Raw genomic sequence first — 19,652 nt, forward strand, 5'->3', positions numbered from 1 at the left:
TTTTGAAGGGAGAGAGTGTCCTTAAATGACAATTGTGATAAAATGATCTGTAAAGGACCAAAATAAACACTTTGAAGCCGTTGTCTCACATCTGGCATTGCTTATGTTTTGATACTTGAAGACTCATTTTAGTCTCAGCTGATGTCAACTCTCAGTATTATGTCGCTAAAATTGCTTATTTAATGTATCATTTAAAAAAACACCCTTGTTGTTGAAAGGTTTAACTTTCATCCCCCGAGTAGTCTAAGCTCATGTGAGTGTCTCAGTTTTCATCTATGTCTGTGCCTAGACAGACTGAACATATGTCGCATATGTGGTTTTGCATGTAAACAGTATATTTTCTATATGTTTGTATCTCTCGCTCTCACTGTGGAGGCTTCTGTGTGCAAGATAATATGACAGGGGAGCTGTTTGCTGAAGCCAGTGGAGTGTGGCAGAGCGGTTGAGAAAGAGTAAAGGAGGAAGAGAGAGAGAGAGAGAGAGAGAGGAAGAGCTGATGAGAAACATAGAGGTAGAAAAGAGGGAGAGAGGCAACAGTGATCAGGTAAGGATAACAGATCGGGAGAGGAGCTGCAGAAACAGGCATTTTAACATGGAAGGAGGCAGCCGTGCACAACTGACAGGAACTCTCCTTTATAATGCTTCTCCCTCTCATCCGCTCTGTTCGTCTCCTTCTCCTTGAGGATAGGTTTGGATTTTCAAAGTCTGTCTTAAAAGGATAGTTCAAGTCATTTGAAGTGGGGTTGTTTGAGGTGCTTATGCATAGTCTGTGTATTATCTACAGTAGACAGCGGCCAATGGATCCCCAGCTTGGAGAAGCAGACAGGGATCCCAGCAGAGATATGCACTGCTGTGGACAGGGTCAGCAGAAAAACCTATTTTTGCCACAAAAAAAATCAAGATCGCTCTAAGTGTACACTATATTTAGAATATTTTCACCACTTTACCTCGCTTTCAGACAGCTTTTTTCTTTGGCACTAACTCTAACTTCCAACTGAGCTGCACACTATATTATTACAGCTGTTCAGGTCAGAAAGTTGCAAGATTAGACTGAAATCAAACGTTACATTCATAAATGTGCGTGCTTTTGTTCTCCTTGTTGTGCCACTGTAAGGGCCAGTTCAGACCAAATCAGGCACTGCAGTGAGAACGCAGCTTTCCCATTAATTTGAGCGGGGTTTGTGCTTTTAGGCTGCGGCGATGGGGAGTGAAGTTGAGCCAGAATCAACTTTTGGAGAAACACAACATGACGTCATGCTGCGGTGGCTAATCTGGCAAACAGACTGGTCTGAAATGTCACTGAAACCGGCTGCTCTCTGGGCAAACTTCACGGACTAAACTATGATGCTCTTCTTGCTTGGTTATTTTGTGTACCCAGCTTTGACAGCTGTGTCTGGCTTGCAGTCTATGCTGCAAAATAGTGACACCAAGAAGTTTCCTTTGAGAAAGACAGCTGTGTTGGAGCATCATAGACAGGGATCACATGATGTGCAGGAATAGCGAAGTTTTACAGTTAGTGCCAAAGAAAAAAAGCTGTCTGGTAAAGCTGCAAAAATATTCTTAATATTGTGTATGCTTAAACGGATATTTGTTTTAGTTTTTTTGAGGTGGCCAGGGATATCTGTCTGCTGTCTACTGTAGGTAATACACTGGCTTTAAGTACCTCATACAATCCCCAGCTTGCAGTAATCATCACTCCTGTTCATACTGGCAATTAAAAGATCCCTTCCTAGCATGTTTCCATTAGAAGTGATAGGGAGAAAAATCCACAAGTCTTGAGTTGCCAGCAGCTGAGTTAGACTAATTAACTGAGTATTTCCAAAGCCTTTTTTGCACAAAATGCCCACTTTTTTAATCACTCTCTACCTCACAACCATCTTCTCCCCAACTTCATATAATTGGACCTCATCCCAACTTTTCATACCCTCTTTCCACACATTATTGGCATGAATAACAAGGTCCATATATGGCAACATAAGTCCTCGTATGTACGGTAATAAGAAGTGACTAAGCCTTGGCATATGTGTCAGATAAACATACATCAAAATATGTCTCTCTTCCTGGAGGGGACATGATGATTACAAACCTTTCCATAACCACAGGAATAATGCAGCGGTTGTCGAAGATGCAAAATGATTATGCATTGGTAAATTACTATGTAAAAAGATATTGTGTAGTTCATGCTATTCTAATGGTTTGGGTCTACTACCAAGTTCTTCTTTAGATTGAGGACAAATGAAAATGTATCACAATTAATTTAACATCAGAATATGTACTTTTTATTGAATGCATATGTTGAAGGTCACTCACAAGCTCTCAGAAGTTTACCATCAATTTAAGATATTCTTAATGTGATTAGTACAAATTAAGGCCAATTTATAGACTCTTTATATAGCAGGATTGCTACACAGGCAGGATTAGGGAAAACAAATGTTTTAAAAGTGACTAAACACTTGCAGAGCATTGTCTGTTGACTATTTTTAATGTCCCGCTCTGCTTTTAAACTCATATCCTGTAACTTCATCAAGGGCAAAAACAAAGCAGTTAACCGCACTGTCCCCTGTGGCTGCCAGCACCTACGTCCTTGGTACTCAGGCGCAGAGTGTGTCATGCATTTAGAAAATAGGGATCCTGACGTGAATACCAAGTTTTATAATGATACTGCAAACACCTTGAAGTATAAACAGAATGGGGGCTTAACAGCAGCTCCCAGCTAGACATGGCTAAATTGTGTCTGTGCTTTGTCTATTTGCTGGACAAACCTCCTGGGACCAAAAACTTAGCTTAGTCATAAACCATAATGTGATTAGCCTCACCCAAATTTTCTGTTAAACCAAAATTGTACACTGATTCTTTGCCATGCACGCAGTTGCCTTCGAAATGTTTGCTGGGTTCAAAATGGAAAATAAAACCCAGACCGATGTGGCTTTAAAAAACTGCCAGCCAGACTGTTGTGTAGGAGGTTATTAGCAAACTTTTTAATACCAAAAGTGTGTGTCATTGCCATCCAGCTCCACCGTTTGCAAGATGACGACAGGCAAGATTAGTAACAGAGAGAATGACAAAGTGAAAGAGAAAGAAGTGCATAGAGAAATAGATGGAAGGATGTAAAAACAGAGAGAGGTGGGTCTGTATGCCACAGGCTTTCTCTTCAGCAGCAGTAGCTGAGTCTCTCTCTGCATGACCCGTCTGTGTGTGTCTCAGTGTGTATGTGTGTGTATTTGCTCAGCATGCATTTTTTTTCTGTTTTTCTGCCTCCCTCTGTCTGTCTCATATCACAGCTAGTGTGTGTGTGTGTGTGTCTACCTATGTGTGTGTGCACTGTTGTGGTGTGTCATACCTCTCTTAGAAAACCTGCTGGGCCCTAGCTAGCACTCACACTGTGCAAGAGAGGAGAAAGAGATGGATGGATGTATGGACGGATGGATGGATGGATGGATGGATGAGGGAAGTGAGAGGGGTAAAATAAGGAATGGGTCAGAGAAAATGGAGGAAGAGTATTTTTAGAGTGTGTCTCAGTGGAGAGATGGAGAGAGGGCAGAGCCACATGCTGTTTCTGAATATTAAAATGGAGGTTAGAAAAATGGGCTGGAGGGTAAAGAAAGAGGAGGAGAAACGTTGAAACAGAGGTGAGATTGGATGTCGGGAGTGAGATTTGGCATGCATGTGTCTCCCAAAATTCATCATCATGTGACCCACCATGTGCTTGAAGTGTGTGTGTGTGTGTGTTGTCTTTATTTGATGATTCAGGGGAGGGCTCTAACTGGATAATTGCTCGCCTCGACAAGGTGCTTCATCTGCACCCGCAGCGATTGTTAGTTGCCAGGGTTACGTGGGCATGTGTCAACACGTCCCCCCCCCTGAAAGACGACACCTTCCTGAATGGGTACTACCATGACTCTGTAGATTCTCTCTCTCTCATGCAAACACACACAAAAAAACATGAAGTATCCATGCACACGCCAACATATGGAAGAGAAAGCAGACAGTAACAAAGCCCTGAGATACACTAAGCCTTTGTTTGTGTGTGTGTGTGTGTGTATGTGCCGTCTCGCTGCACACTGTAAGTGATGAATCTTTTATGTTCCTTCAGGTGTTTCCTTGCTTCACCGGGGCTTCACCTGTGCAGTAGTGAAACATGGCCTGTGTGTGTGTGTGCATGTGTGTGTGTGTGTGTGTATACCTGCCTTCAAAGCTCCTCTGTCTGCACTCTCTCTTTGCTTTCGCATTGTTTTTCAACCCTTCTGTGTGTTCCAGTCGGGCTAGGCTCGCTCAGAACTGGTACATCATTTTGTACGACCACATTGTAAACGGTAACAAGTTCTGTCTGAGTATACTGGCCCCTTTAGTGACTGGTCCCACAATTCGCTTCAATGAAGTCGGCATGATTAGTGGATTCGATCAGCAGTAATATATGCAAGTTTTTGCATTTAGTTCAGATTTGGTGAACAACTTGATAGTACAAACGGGACAAAACTACCAAGCTTGTTACCACTTACGTATAGTCCTTTCAGGCACAATGCGATTTGTGCTCTGCTCGCCGCTCTGGTTCAGCAGGCATTCAGTGTACAGTCGCAGAGGACAGAGCAAAAGAGTTTTCAAAAATTCTAGCGGGATTATTTATTCATGAGGTAGCAATACAAACATCAGTGGTATGCTTCAGTGGTATGTCTGAAAGTCACATTATCTATTGCCAACTTGCTCTGTGTCACCAAGCATCCAGCGCCACCTGAAGGTAGGGACACACATTACGATTATTAGGACAAGTATACTGTTTGTATGATTTCAGCATCAAAAACTGACCTGCAGGTCTTTTTCAGTGTGGGACAAATAGTTTCGACAGTTGGTAGATAAAATCATACAGTCTGTGGTGTGAAATAATTATAATCATTTGTCTGTCGGTCCCATTAAGCTTATACGTTTAACTTTTTCTGACTGATATTGGGACCTTCAGCATCACGCCGCAGGAGAAATCTTGAAAATAGCAACAAAGTCCTCTAGTCAGGTGACATTGTTATAAAAGCAACAAAGTTCATCCCTATATGATTTTTTCACCGGCCGCAGAAGGTCATGGTGGATGGATCAAGGCTTAGATAACTGTTCATTTTCCGTTTCTAGATCAACGTTTTTGGGGTTCATTTTTGAAGGATGACCACAGTCATTTCTTTACCTTAACCACGTGGCTGTGAATGTAACCATGACGATGAAGGTCCCCTATACTTACTCATTACTTACATACATTACTCATTTTAACCAAACTGCGATGTTTCATTATTACCTACTTCTTGTAATGCAAACCACAAACTTCTTTGAAAAGAAGAACATTTTTTGTGTCTCATGTAAGAGTGTTTTTTAACGACATGATTTGTAACCATTTTGGAAGGTACAGAAAACAAATAGCATTAGATCCGAAAAATGTTCTGTTATTCGAGTATTTTGTTGGCCATGAATGATAACATTCTTGCTCCGTCATCATCTCATCATCTTATCCAGCTCTCTTCAGACTTTATAGTCCTTGTTGCCGATGTTTCTCCATCCACCTCTTTAATTCAATGTTTTCTGTGCAAATTGCATCATAAATTAGCAAACAAAGTGTCTTTGATGCATATCCATAATTATCTTGGTATGCAGCTTTAGCTCTCTCTCTCTCTCTCTCTCTCTCTCTCTCTCTCTCTGCCTTCCTTCCCATTTCTTCCCCCCTTTTTTCATCCTCATATGACTCCTGAAATGTCACCAACTAGAGGACGACGAGATGTCGGTCAGGATGACAATAAATAGGTTGACATTGAGAACAAATGGCAAGGTATTAGTCAGCGTCAAAAAAACAGAAAGAAGAGAGACAGTAAGAGAGGCTCAAGAGAGAAAGATAAGTGGCTGAAAAAAGAATATAGATGATGGAGGTAGAAAAGAGAAGGAGAGCAGATGTGCACAGAGGGAGACAGCAGGAGGTCACTGCCAGGAGATGCAAGCCTCCTTTTTCTCCGTGCATCAGTCTCTCCATCTATCCACCCTTCATTTTTTTGTCTTCTTTCTTTCTCTTTCTTCTCTTTTGTTCACTTTGCCTTTCCTCTCCCTGACGTCTCGTCTCTGCTCTCGTCTCGCCAAAACACCTCACAGGCTGAATGTGTGAGTGTGTGTGTGTACATGTGTGTTATGCACTAGCGCTCTGCTCCAATTTTTGCACCACACAGGCTGCCTAGGTGTGTATGAGTGTTTGTGTATGTGTGTCCTGAACAATGCTTTTCTTTTCTGCCAGCTCTGCAGTCTGACATAGGAGATTTTTCAGCCGCATGCTCTCTCTCCCTCAGTAGTCAGCATTTTGGCATTTTCTCAATGCGCTCTGTCATCTGTTGGCATGAATGGGTTGCACATTGTTGTTTGTGTGTGTATGTGTGTGAAGGTGTGTGTTTATCGGGCTGGTGTGTCTGTGTTTGTGCGGGAAACCATGAAGGTGGAAAACCAGCTCATTTCTAATCATAGAAATTGCACCAGGCAAGGTTTTTTGATGTGGACGAACACGTGTCGTTACCAGAACTGTCGGCAAGATTCCTTAAATCGAGTTTAATGTGCGAGAACAAGAACAGTCAAGTTTGAAAGAGACTACGACCGAGTCCTCTTTTGACACAAAGTATAATCCAGGGATTTAATCAGCAACTATTTTAAGTTTTCAGTCTGTTATTTGAGTGTCACCTGTGGCATACCCTCACTCAGGACAATGCATTTGATTTCGGATTGAGATGGGCAATAGTGGAAGAAGTATTATGATCATTTACTTCAGTAAATGTAGCAATAAAACAGCAAAATACTCCACAACAAGTAAAAGTCCTGCAGTCAAAACTTTACTTTAGTTTACTTCAAAGTAGTAATACCAGAAAAAGTAATACTAATTATGCAGCAAAATGGTCTTTTACTATTATATATGGTCTTATTGGATTAATATTGCTGCTGTAATGTATGTGTATGTATTTTACTGCTGTAATTGTTTCATTTTGAGCTATTTTTTAATTTCTTTATATAGTGCTGCATAGTTTAATCAACATCAATGCATCATATTCTATAAGATTACCATATGTTTACAGTGTCACTGTCCTATGACAACTATGTATCTTTAAAAAGTCTACTTTTCACAGGCTCAGAAAGACAGACCTGTTTTCAGCTTTGTGACTCTTTGTGACCAACTTATATAAGAAAAATGAAAAATAACCAGCACAATTTTGTTTGACAGGCAGAGAATTTTACTTAATTGCAGTACTCGAGTAAATGTACTTTATGTTACATTCCACCAATGGAGATAGGTATAAAATCATCAAGAGCCTGGTCTTCTCTGATATAGTTGAAATCCTTTAAATTTGAACAAAATAAATAAGCAAAAACTCTGATTCAGACAACTTTAAATCAGGCATCGTCCCTTCAAATTCATGTGAGATTTATGATTATAAATAATATGTTCAAACTACAAAATTTGTAAATGTGAGATTGGTGGAAATGTGTTAAAGATAATCAACAAAACATCTAAAATATAAAATCATAAAAATCTAAATGTCATTTATTCATCTAGGAGAGATATCAGCATTTTCAAGAGGCTTTCCCATCTTAACTATGCTCCTTCAGACTCACAGATAACATTCTCTCTTTTCAAATGTGTGAAACCGACCGACCATGACCAAGACACATCTGAGTCATAATTCCTTTAAAGCAGTACTCAGAAAAAACGATAAAATATCGACAATGCTGCATGACATGCATAAAGAGCAGCAAGTGAGCAAACCGTCGAGGGAAAGATGACTCATCGCAGACTGAATATGCTGTAAAAGATTATGTTTTTACTCACCAGCTGCACTCCTACATTAAGTCCAAATGTAGTCCCTGTGCGTTTTATTGATGTCATATCTGTCAGTAATTGAGTCCAGTGAGTTGTCAGGTATTTCTCGTAGTCACTCGAGGCCAATAAAGTGCACAGAACAACCCTGATGAAATCCTTTCAAAATGTTTGGCATCGAAAATGAAAGACTGACAACAAATAAATCAAACATACATTTGACCGTCCTATCCAACATTGTTCCATTTTTGCAGTACTAAAATGTGTGTTATTTGTATGTGTGATTTGAGTGTTTGTACTGATAACTACAACCAGCCTGTGATTAAATTAATCTATGTTTACGACAAAGAACACAAATAACAGTAAAAAATTAAACATTTTGCAAAATTGTCCATGCTTGTGTGTGTGTGTGAGAGAGAGAGACAGAGAGAAGCATCAAATCAGGCCAGACTAGCACCGTTCATCCCCTGATGAAAGCTGCTCTGATTCACATCGTAGGTGCATGTGTGTGTCGATTCTTACGTGTATCTCTTTACCAGTTGAGAATCGGTTTGGCAAGGCGTGTGTGACATCTATTTACCTACTGGAAGCATGTGTGTATGAGAGCATGTGTATTATAATGGCGAGTGATGTAGCAAGCAAAATATGAGTATTGGTATGTGTGAGTGTTTGTTAATGTCTCTCTGCATGCTTGTAATGTGTTCATACATGTTTCAGTGTGTGTGTGCGTGCACGCACGTGTGTGTTCATTTCTCCAAGGAAGGGAACGGGAGGCCGTTTGACCAACAGAGCACCAGGGCACCAGGGGAAAAGCAGGGCATCTAGCCCAGCCTCAGTGGCTTCTCCCTGGGCTTCCTGATCAGGGATTCAGCCTCTTCCAGAGTTCCAATCCAGTGCCAAACGAGGCCAGCCAGAGCTTTCTTGGTTGCTTCGTTTCCACTGAGGTGCCAAACATGGTTGATCAGTAACAATTCATTATTTTAGACCCTCACCATATTCTTCAACCAGATTAAATGGATCAAAGCGTTTTTTAGTTTCAGCTTGTCTAAAATAGCTTTGTTTACAACACGAGCTACAACATAAAAATAACCCAAATTGGCATACCTTGCTTTTACATGATACTCTAGATCTTACAGCTGACAAACACAGAGGAGTAGCTTTTATTGCAGCCTTCTTATTGACAATGCAGAGAACAAGAACAACATAACATGCTAAGAAAACCTGAACATTTACCTACTATATCAAAACAAGATCTATATTATTATATATCTTTTGGTGACCAGACATATCAAGACATATCAAATATACATATGACAAGTGAGTGAATATACAATAAATCACAAATCACATCATCACAGCTAAGAGACGAGGGAGTGTGAGAACAGCTGGGTGCACTGTCGGAGAGAGAGAGAGAAGGAAAAGGAGAGGAAGATAGAAACACAAATAGCTGATGAATCTGACTTTGAGACTGACAGAGAGAAACAGAGAAATTGAGAGAGGAAAAGGAGGAACGAGCTCGGCAGTAGAGCGACGGAACAAAGCAGAGAGATGTGGAGAAACAGATGGCAATACAGGGCTGAGAGAAGTGCGAGCGAGGCTGAGAGAAGGAGGGAGAAAGATACGTAGAAAGACTGGGGAGGAGAAGTGTAGTGAAGATATATTTAGAGAGAGGGGGGAGAGTTTTTGCCTCCAAGCTAGAGGCATGACTCATCTTCTGCCAGCTGACAGAAGGATGGATGGAGGGAAGAAGGGAGGAGATGGACAGAGTCGGTGGGGGGATGTAGCGGGTGAAAGAGGAGAGGGGGAGAGCGAGCGTGACGAGGACGAGAAGAGGGAAAAGGGGTGAGAACCAGAAAGAGGATGAGTTTCCACAAGCAGCCGTACATGCAACCACACATGTAAACTGAAAAAACAAAGAGACACATATAAAGCCCAAGGCCTCTCCAAAGCCTCTCTCAGCTGCTTCCAAGTCCCACAGCAATTCCCCCATGGGTGTGTGTGTGTGCATGTGTGTGTGAGGACAAAATACGCAGTAAATTTCCCCGCAGCCAGCTGCATTTGGCAGTTTGTTGCTGCGCATGTGTCTGTACATATGTGCGTTTTTGGAAAAGGAACAGACAAAAGAAGAGACACATAGATAGAGACGGCACAGTATCGGAGCAGGTAGTTTCATCATCCCATGAGCTTTCTGTGGTTGCATTTGTAGTTTTGCGCTCTTGGGCTCTTACAAATGTGTCCATATGTCTGCGTATAGACGCCATGTATTCCCATGTGTGTTCTGAGCAGTGGGTATGATGAAAGAGTGCTGATATGAAAATGTATTTATTGCTGTCACTGAATAATATGACACAACAGAGAGAATAAGTAAACCAAACAATACATGTAAACCATCTATTAAGTAGTTGTTGTGTGTTTGGGTTTGTGGGTTTGTAATGTGGGGATGATTTATAGTTGGTTGGCAGTGGTGGCATGTAACTAAGTACATTTACTCAAGTTCAATAGTACAATACTCAAAGTATTTTTATTTCTTCTTTTTTACTATTTGACAACTAGATACTTTTACTTCAAAACATTTCAGAAGTGAATATTCTACTTCTTTTTTATTTAGAAACTGTACAAAACATACAACAACCTTACAAACTACAGTGCACTGTCATATATTATACTACCCAACAGTATATAAGATTATTAGCTCAGTTAATAATATAATCATATAGTATAACAATCAAAAGGGGGCTTTTTTCTGAATGATTTAGTTTTATCCTGCCAGTTGTCCAATTTTATTCAGCTGATATTTTGAAGCAAGACTTTTAGTTTTTGTGTTTGATGCTGCAGTATTGCTACTTTTGCTGTTGTAAAAGATCTGAATACATACTCCATTGCAATTTTGGGAAATTGTATTTTGACAAACTAGGAAATTTCTGACAAGAAGTTGCAGGGGACTGCCTGAATGTCTGAACGTCTCATCATGGAGGAGGCTCAGGTTTAACCTTTATACGTTGTATCCTTTAGAGAAACCAGCTCATTAAGCACCTTAAAAGGGTTAATGTGTCATACCTGATTAAATCTAATTTTGCCTAAAAATGTCAACATCTTCCGAAAAAAATAGATGTTTTTATGTGTTAGGGTGGAGACTGATTTTCCTTTCAGGTAAGAGCATCATATGCATCCTTTCTCTCTCTTCGTTTTTTGTCTTTTTAACCAGAGGGTAATCAATTTTCAAGTGACAGTCATTTCCAAAAAATTGATATTTAGCATTTTGGCACAAGCAGTTTCCAGGGGATCAGCTCAGGCTTCATCAGCCGACCGCAGCTGGTTTCCCTGCAGGACAGAGCTGGCTGGTTCGCTCGCTGTAGTCTGGCACTGTAGGCAATAAAGAGTGAGGCTGCTGTTAATCCAGAGAGAAGCTGCCGACTTTCTCAGGCATTGCTCCCTGTTGCATGGCTATTGCTCATATCCTCTAGGGACAAGTCCTCTCTCACTCCCTCTGTTTCTCTCCCTGTCTCTGTGTATCTATTACTTGGACACTCCCTCTCTCTTTCACCCTCTCTGTTTTCCCTCCTACCTCTTTCTTTCTTCATCTCACTTGGTCCAAGTTTTGTCTCCTGTCCTCACCCCTCCCTGCCTCAGTTTACCCCTCTTTCTTTTGGAAGTGCATGGAGTGTACTGTGGCTGAACTGCTCCTCCTTGTGTTTCAACAGGCACATCACAAGTTACCAGTTAAACCAGCTAGAGCAGTGTGGCTGCTACAGTCCAGCATTTCTGGCTCTCTGGGACATGTCCCAGAATAAACTGTTGGCCTGTTTCTATTTAGTTCCCACATGATGAGACAATCAGTATGTTTTAATCAGCTGAATCCTCGAGAGGAGACACCTATTTATATAAATGTAACCAAAGTAAAGATACAATGGAAAAACATCATCAGCCTTACTTTAACCTTTACCCTTCAGCTTAAAGGACCGTGCATGAAAAGAAGAGCCAGTGGCAAAGTTTGTCTATAGTCAGAATTTGTGCAATTTACACTAGGGGGCGCCATAGTGTCAGAACCTTTAACAACAGGGCTGCTGCTGATTGGTGTGTCATTATCATGAGTCACTGCTGCGCCCTGGCCTTTCATTATGCTGAATATTCCAGCTGCTACAAAACAGGACACTGTCCAGGGAGGTTAAACACACTGGGACATACCACTGTGAAAACAAGATAGATGAATACAAAGACATCCTGTATGCTGAGCTGAAATGAATGCTGGGTGTATTAAGTTTCTGAATGTCCAATGTTGAATTTTAACATTGTGACTCTTCATGTGATGCACAAATAGGACCAAATTTGTGTTTGAAGACAGTAGTGGAAGAAGTATTCTGATTCTTCACTTTCGTAGAACTAGAAAATACTCTTTATAAATAAAAGTCCTTCATTCAGAGTCCTACAGATGTAAAAGTATGGCAGCAAAATGTACTTAAAATATCAAAGTCAAAGTACTTGTTCAAAACTGTCCCCTGTGACTGCAATATATTATTACATGATATTATTAGATTGAAACTAATGCATCAGTACTTTCTTACTGTACTATTATAGCTGGTGAAACTACTACTACTTATATATACACTATACTACTACTACTTATATACTGTACAGTTTAGTCCAGTAATAACAAATGAATTGACAAAAGTGGTAGAAAAGAAGAAAAAACAAGGTTCTGCAACACAAACTGTGATTCAGTCCCTGGATTTTTCTCTTATCTGTGGTTTGTTTTTCTATTTTATTTGTATTATTTAATTTATTTAAATATTGGACAGTTTTATCTCTTTGGAACATTTAGTAATTTAATGGATCAGAGGTTTTCTTTGCTGGAACTGCTAACAACTTACAGACACCTAAAACATGTCATCCGTCATCTCCAACTAGACACTGCTGATTTTTTGGTGGACCACAAATTAGAAAGCAAGCTGGTTTAACAATTTACATATATTTACAATATGTTTTTATAGTGTTTTCAATGGAAAAGAATACTATATTCCTGGATTATAAGTGGTGGTGCATTAATGTGTTCATCATATTCATGCTGCAGAGGATAATGATGGTTCTAACTGTCTAATTGCTGGTAGTTTACTGTACAATCATATACCACAATTTACTTGTTAAGATTGTCTATTCATAACCTAAATCTGTAGTAACTAAAGTTGTAAAATACATGTACCAGAGTAAAAACATAAACACAATATGTGCCTCCAAAATGTACTGGAGTAGTATAATGTAGCATAGCATGTAAATACTACGAGTACATAAACTTAAGTAAATTATATCGACAGAAATAAATGTCTGTGTTTTACCGGATGAGGGCGACGTTGTCATAGTAACACCCCCAGCATTTAATGGCCTTGCACCGGCCACACAAGGTGCATCGCCTCCTCTAACATGCGAAGTTTTCCAAAAGTGGACAAACAAGAAGAGGAACAACATCCGAAATAAAATATTTAAAGTCAGCCTCAGGGTCACTCACTGAGTGATCGGTTGGACCAGTTTTAGTGTCGTCACATATTCTAATTACATTTCTGTTCCCCAGTATGTCTCATTGTTTATTCACTCGCTCAACCTGACTTTGACCCAGTACCCGCCCACAGCAGAATATCAATCAGATGTATATTGAAGGCAGCCAGTTAGATCACTTCAGTGTGTGTGTGTGCGTGTGTGCGTGCGTGGTGTGGAAGTTTAGGGGCCCCGGGAGATGAAAGGTGTGCGGTCTCTGGTTAAATTGTTGCGGGTCTATTATCATGCAGAGACGAGGGACATCCGACTCTCCACTATGAGAAACACCCACAGAAATCCTATAAAGACTGGTCTGATCTGAAGATTAAACATATAATGACATATAATGCTCAAATAAACTCATGTAGGACTTTAGAGTGACTTTCATCAGTGGAAAACTGCTAATCCACACAACGGTGTCCTCTCTGTCATTTGACTATGTTTACGCACGCAAAATGACGTTTGTGTGAGCAAAACAAGACGGTAGTTCAAGACCATAATATTGTTTGACATTTCTGTGGTTATTGGTGAACTTTGTGACCATTTTCTTACTTGACCAAACCATTCTTGGTTGAGGCCCCAGACTAATAATCTCCCCCCTGCGTCCACCTTTGGTTGTGGACGCACTCTTTTAAGAAGCATTGACTCAGATCAAAGAGCCTGTTCCTCGGCAGGTTCACCGCCCACCGACCCAGCCGCAGTTTGTCTTTGACCGGGATATGAATTGAGGAGAGCTCGCTTCAACACGCCCTTTCTTTACTCCAGGACTTTTCAGGACTCCTGACCGTCTGCGTGTGTATTTGTGTGTTCGTGCGTAAATATGTTTGTATGTATGTGTGTGTGTGTGTCTGTGGGGGAGGCGGGGGTTGTGGTGTGTTGCCCTTTATATTCGCAGACCAAAGAAGAGGGGATTAGACGATTTTGGAGCACTCACCTTTTATTCAAACAAATTATTCACTTCAGTTAATAAAAGGAATTTGACGCATGTGAACTTTTTGGGGTTGATTCTGGTTTTGCGAAAGGTTCAACCCCCATCGCTCATTCTCGTGACTCACAATGTCTCTCAGCTCTCTCCTTCATACCTCTAATAGATTATATTTTATTCTTTTCTACTTTAAAACACTATTATTGTCATATTCATCCACTTTATTGACTGTATGCATAAACATACGTATCTCAAATTCCACTTTTATGTGCTTGTAAACGGCCGTAATGGGAGGTCCCTGGATGGACGGTTCACTGATCACTGGTCAGATAGAAATGATGAACAACTGCACTGTGAATAATTTCCCATAATCCACCAGGTCACAAGTGATTTTGCCCCGTTCGTTTACATCCAAAGCCTTTCAACGCAACACCACAGGTGTTTCCAGTCTTGGCTCTGCATTTAGACGCGTCCAATAACCATTTGGTGAACTCTGCGCACATGCACATGCGCGCGCAATGTATGTCCAGGGAAGGCGAGGGCGCGGGTGGGTTGAGGAGGAGAGGGGCGGGGGGTCTGAGGTGAAGTGGGGGTGAGAAGAGGAGGAGTGTAAAGTGGAGAGAAAGACAGAGAGAAAGAGGGAGATGTGGAGTGGCCGTAAGGGGACAGGAAGGGAAAGGAACAGTCGCTTTGCTGCTCAATTAGCGTTTAATTTCCTTGTTAATCTTTCCTCAAGACCACAGAGAGATCGCACTTTATACATCGTAGCTTTGTTTGGTTTGTGTCTTTTTTGAGACAAAGAGAAGAGGGAGAACTCGCCTCGCATTTTGCGTAAAAACTGGAACCAAACCATTTTACGCACGACTTTGAATTGGAGATTTAAGCAGTACTGGATTCACAGACAGCCTCTGACCTTTTAGGGTGGAGATACTGCCGTGATTTCAGATCAACCATCGACCCTCACAGTGAAACTACCTGTGGATTATAAATTTTGTCCTTTTTGTTGACATTTTCATCATTTTAATGGCAGTTTTGTTTTTATAGTCTTAAAAAGACTGGAAGGAAAGGAGAGGACAGGGTGAAAGCCAAGTGGACCACAAGAAAATACACACACAAAAAAAACTGGGGCAAAAACTCAGGACACTCGTGAGTTGGACTCACTGTGCTGCAGGGATTGTGTCCAGATCCCCCCAAAACCCGACTGGACTGTGCAGGACGCCTCTTTATTTCTTGCCCATGTCTCAACAGCAGAGCACTTTCCCCAGCACCGGCTGTGTGGCGGTGGCGCGGCTGATCATGGACAACAGGCCTGTCCGGAGAAGGCGAACCGGTGCCGTGCGACATCTGCTCCTGGCAGCCGCCTTCCTCGCCTGCAGCTCCCAACTGCTGGTGGTGGATGCCAACTCATGGTGGTGAGTAACAGAATGATCGCCGGTGGTGCATTGATTTCTTTTTTAAAGATATGCTCAGTGGTGTGGTGGCGGATGAACTATGACCCGATAGAGCAAGAGATTTTAAAGTTTTATATCTTGTAGCGCTTCATCTGACTAATGCCACGTGTAAAAGTTTACATTCTCATCACATCCTACATATATGTTTTTGCATGAATGCTCCTGATAAGATGACAAATGGGAAAAAAATGTGAGCTACAGACTTTGTGTTGCCACTTGTGTGTGTGTGTGTGTTTTGGGGGTGATGTTCCAGTCCTGTGGTAGAGCCCGAACAGTGAATGGAACAAATGTGAAGGCTCTGTCACAATATTTACCCTGGCTGAGCCCCAAATGGCACTGCATGGCGGCCTGCTGCTGCGCCCATAGGGCCTTCAATTGGTTCTTGACTTACAAGACAACTATGCACCAACACTACTGAGTTCCTTTTGTGGCAATGTGGTGGATGGAGTGTGTAAGTCAATGGATGATCCTGTCAGTTTATGCACAATCCGAATAGAGCAATGAAATATATTTAGATTGTTGCATGCTCATCAATCCAATCACAGAATTAAATCCTCTTATATCGTCTCACAGTTTGATTTCCCCTTGTTTGGGGAGCTTTTATGGCCATACAAGGGACACCTTTGTCATATTTTCTGTGTGTGTGCACAGACTGTCATTTATATTAAAGCAAAAGTGAATCAAAATGTATGATTAAGGTAAATTTGTTGGAGGCGAACAGGACAGAGGACAGCAAATGAAACACAAGGAGAGTGTTTGCAGTGATGAACCCCAGAAGAGTCTATTTATCTACACTTTATAGGCCGGTTGTACTAATAAACTTGTGTCTGAACTTTGTCCTCCACAGCGCCGACCTCCTCTCTAAGAGAGAGTCGTAGATCACAGAAATCCTGCCAGCTTAACAGACAGAGTTTATTGGTTTGAATTTAGATTTAATATGGCCTCTGTCTCTTAGGTCACTAGCTCTGACCCCAATCCAGCGGCCAGAGATGTACATCATCGGAGCTCAGCCTCTCTGCAGTCAGCTGTCTGGTCTCTCTCAGGTAAGTTCCTGTCTGCCTGCTTTAGACTTTTACCACCTTCATAACTTGAATTCAGTGATGGTTAGATTTTGCAGGAATAGAAGCTTATTTGGGGGCTTTTGTGGATCTACATCAGCATCAATAAAAGGGGCAATGCAAGATCTTCCTACCAGTGGTCAAATAAAGAAAAGAATTTCCCCAACAGGGGCTGTTGAAGTATCAAACCATTAACGTGCTAATCTCTGCTAATCTCTCCTGTGCTGCTGTGCGGTCTGCAGGGCCAGAGGAAGCTGTGCCAGCTGTACCAGGACCACATGATCTACATTGGAGATGGAGCCAAGACAGGCATCAAGGAGTGCCAGTACCAGTTTAGGCAGAGGAGATGGAACTGCAGCACTGTGGACAACACGTCTGTGTTTGGACGGGTCATGCAGATTGGTGAGTTTACATTTTGATGAGACATCAGTCAGTCTATCAGAGAGTGACGTTGTAATCTTGTGTTTTGAAGTTTTGTGGGGGAGCTGTGGTAGTGACTTCATCAGGCATGCAAAAACAACAAGTTACCGTTCACTTTGTTTGGCAGGTAGTGTTTATGACAGGCGACACAAACAGGTTCATCCTGAAAACAAAGTATACAATCAAGTTTGTCACTATTAAACCGCACACTTTACTAGATGGTGGCAGTGATGCACCAGCTCATCTCCTTCACTTTGACTGGACTGTTATGATGATTATTAACACAACAAGTGTTTGGACGAGTCATACAGATCGGGGTTGTTTGACAGAACAGAAGGGGTCATCTGAGGTCAGTCAAATAACAGGCTGAAATAACAACACACTGTAGCACATGTCATTGTTTATATAGGAATATGAGATGAACAGTAGTCTATAATGTAACTTGAAGCAGAGTATAGTTACTTTGGACATGAAATTAAACTTTAATTGGAGTGTAGTTTCCTAAAATACTTCAGAGAGACTTACAGTAATAAAATAAAATACTTTTAATTGTAAAATTCATAATATTTAAGATATTCATTTTTCCTGTGGTTGTTAGACGGAATCTGCGGGAAAGATTAAAACAGTTCGCGTCTCATTTCCACCTTTACGCATGCGCAAACAGACGCAGTCGACGCATAAAAACTAGACAATTATAAGAGCAAAAAAAAAAAAAAAAAAAAAAAAAAAAAAAAAAAAAAAAAAAACGCGTCATCTACATGCAGCATTTTTGGTAAATATCCAGCAGCAGCTCAGATCCTGGATCAGTATCATGTGCGTCTAATTCCCAGCGGGCGATGTGGGAAAGCTCTCATCAACAAGTAAGTGTCAAATCCGCTGCGGGCAGTCAGTCGAGGTGTTTGCTGCTCTTTCTCTGTCTCCGTCCCTCTCTGCCTGTCTCTCTATTGACAGTCAGTCTATCTCCAGGTTTATACGGAGGTGTTAGTCGGTCCATTGTCCCGCGGCTCCTCTTTTGAAATGCGCTGATGAGCTGACACCGAGCCGGCAGATCCGGACCTGCTATTTGAAGTCTGGGCTCCGCAGTCTCATAAAACCACTCGGCCTCTATGTGTGTGTGTGTGTGTGTGTGTGTGTGTGTGTGTGTGTCTTTATCCTGCTGCATAATATGTACGAGCATCCTGACTGACACTGCTCCTAAAACCTGAATGAAGCGCTCACACGCCTCGGCCCTGCATGCATACCTGCCTGTCTGGCTGGTCGGTGTTGATTCCAGACTAAAGTCATTCTATGAAGTATCATAGAGCGATACTGTGACAAAGAAAAGTAATTAAAGTATTTCCTGTAACGTCACTAGATTTCAAAGTGGGAGTAAATGTACTTGTACTAAAAAGAGTATTTCTATTTTCTATTACTTTATATATCTACTCCACTACATCCCAAGGACACACTACATACATATGATAATCTTATAGATTGCTCTAGACATTGCTGCAGATTTAGTTACCTAACTAAATATATACTTAAAACTGTAACTTAATTAATCTAAAATTGAAGTGTTTTTATCTGTTGTCCTTCAGCTGATGTTTAAAATAATCTGAATAAAACATAATGGCCTAAAATATAAAACATAATAACTTTTAATATAATAAAAACATCACTAATTAGTAGAGGCCCACCACACACTTTTAACAGAGTTCTATAACAGGAATATTAAAGGACAAAGTCGCTATAAAGTCAGTATTAAAAATCAGTTTTCTGTAACAACACTGCAGGAGTATCATAGTGAAAGCTAAATATATATATACCATTGTGTTTGAGATAATGAAACTCGTCACTTAGCAGACCAAACATGCATTTAGAATAAGTACATTTAATGTATAAATTTCACCCTTGAAAACGTCAAATACTGAATTTGAATAAAATGAAACGTCTCTGTGGTCTTTGTATGCAGCCTGAACCAGAAATACCATCAGGCCGTTTGCTGTTCACATGTAAATGTTCAGCTTCAGAGCACTTAACCTCCTACCTGTCGGGCCATCGTCTTTGTCCTTTATTCTTCTAAAAGGTTTGTGTATTAATGCGGAGAATAGACATGCAGGCTGTGTTGTGTATTCCAGAGTGTAAAATGGAAATAAAATGGTGTTAGTGAGAGAGTGAGCAGAAATCATTAATATGGACTCGTCTGTTGAATGTGATACATCAGGGCAGGAACAGACAAGACATTGAGTACAGGTGTTTTCCTTTGAAGCTGATTCAGTCAGAACGCATCATCAAGCTTTATGGTTCAACCTTAACATGTCTACAACGTTGAAGTGATGAACACATCAATGCATCAATGATTATAATCGACTAACATATTATGTATGATTCTGAAATGGGCCACTATTATATTTTATCTGGAGCTACTAGATTTGTATTTTTACACTGCACTGTTGTTACTTTTACTCAAGTAA

The 19,652-nt window shown here is 40.9% G+C and overlaps 1 protein-coding gene across 3 annotated transcripts in view; it reads left to right on the forward strand.

Annotated features, from left to right (window-relative positions):
• Positions 1 to 19,652, forward strand: part of wnt5b (wingless-type MMTV integration site family, member 5b) — a 77,536-nt gene that overhangs the window by 49,460 nt on the left and 8,424 nt on the right. For 2 of the 3 annotated variants that reach the window (XM_019264125.2, XM_019264124.2), the window contains 3 exons: positions 15,519 to 15,682; positions 16,677 to 16,764; positions 17,022 to 17,181. In XM_019264125.2, coding sequence (XP_019119670.1) covers positions 15,567 to 15,682; positions 16,677 to 16,764; positions 17,022 to 17,181 — 364 coding nt within the window. In that variant the 5' untranslated portion in view covers positions 15,519 to 15,566. Of the gene's footprint in view, positions 1 to 14,899; positions 15,683 to 16,676; positions 16,765 to 17,021; positions 17,182 to 19,652 lie in introns of those variants that run through there. The other variant, XM_027272154.1, reaches the window with a different exon arrangement.

The sequence above is a fragment of the Larimichthys crocea genome, chromosome XX, assembly GCF_000972845.2.
Source record: "Larimichthys crocea isolate SSNF chromosome XX, L_crocea_2.0, whole genome shotgun sequence".
In the NCBI taxonomy this organism is placed as follows: Eukaryota; Metazoa; Chordata; class Actinopteri; family Sciaenidae; genus Larimichthys; species Larimichthys crocea.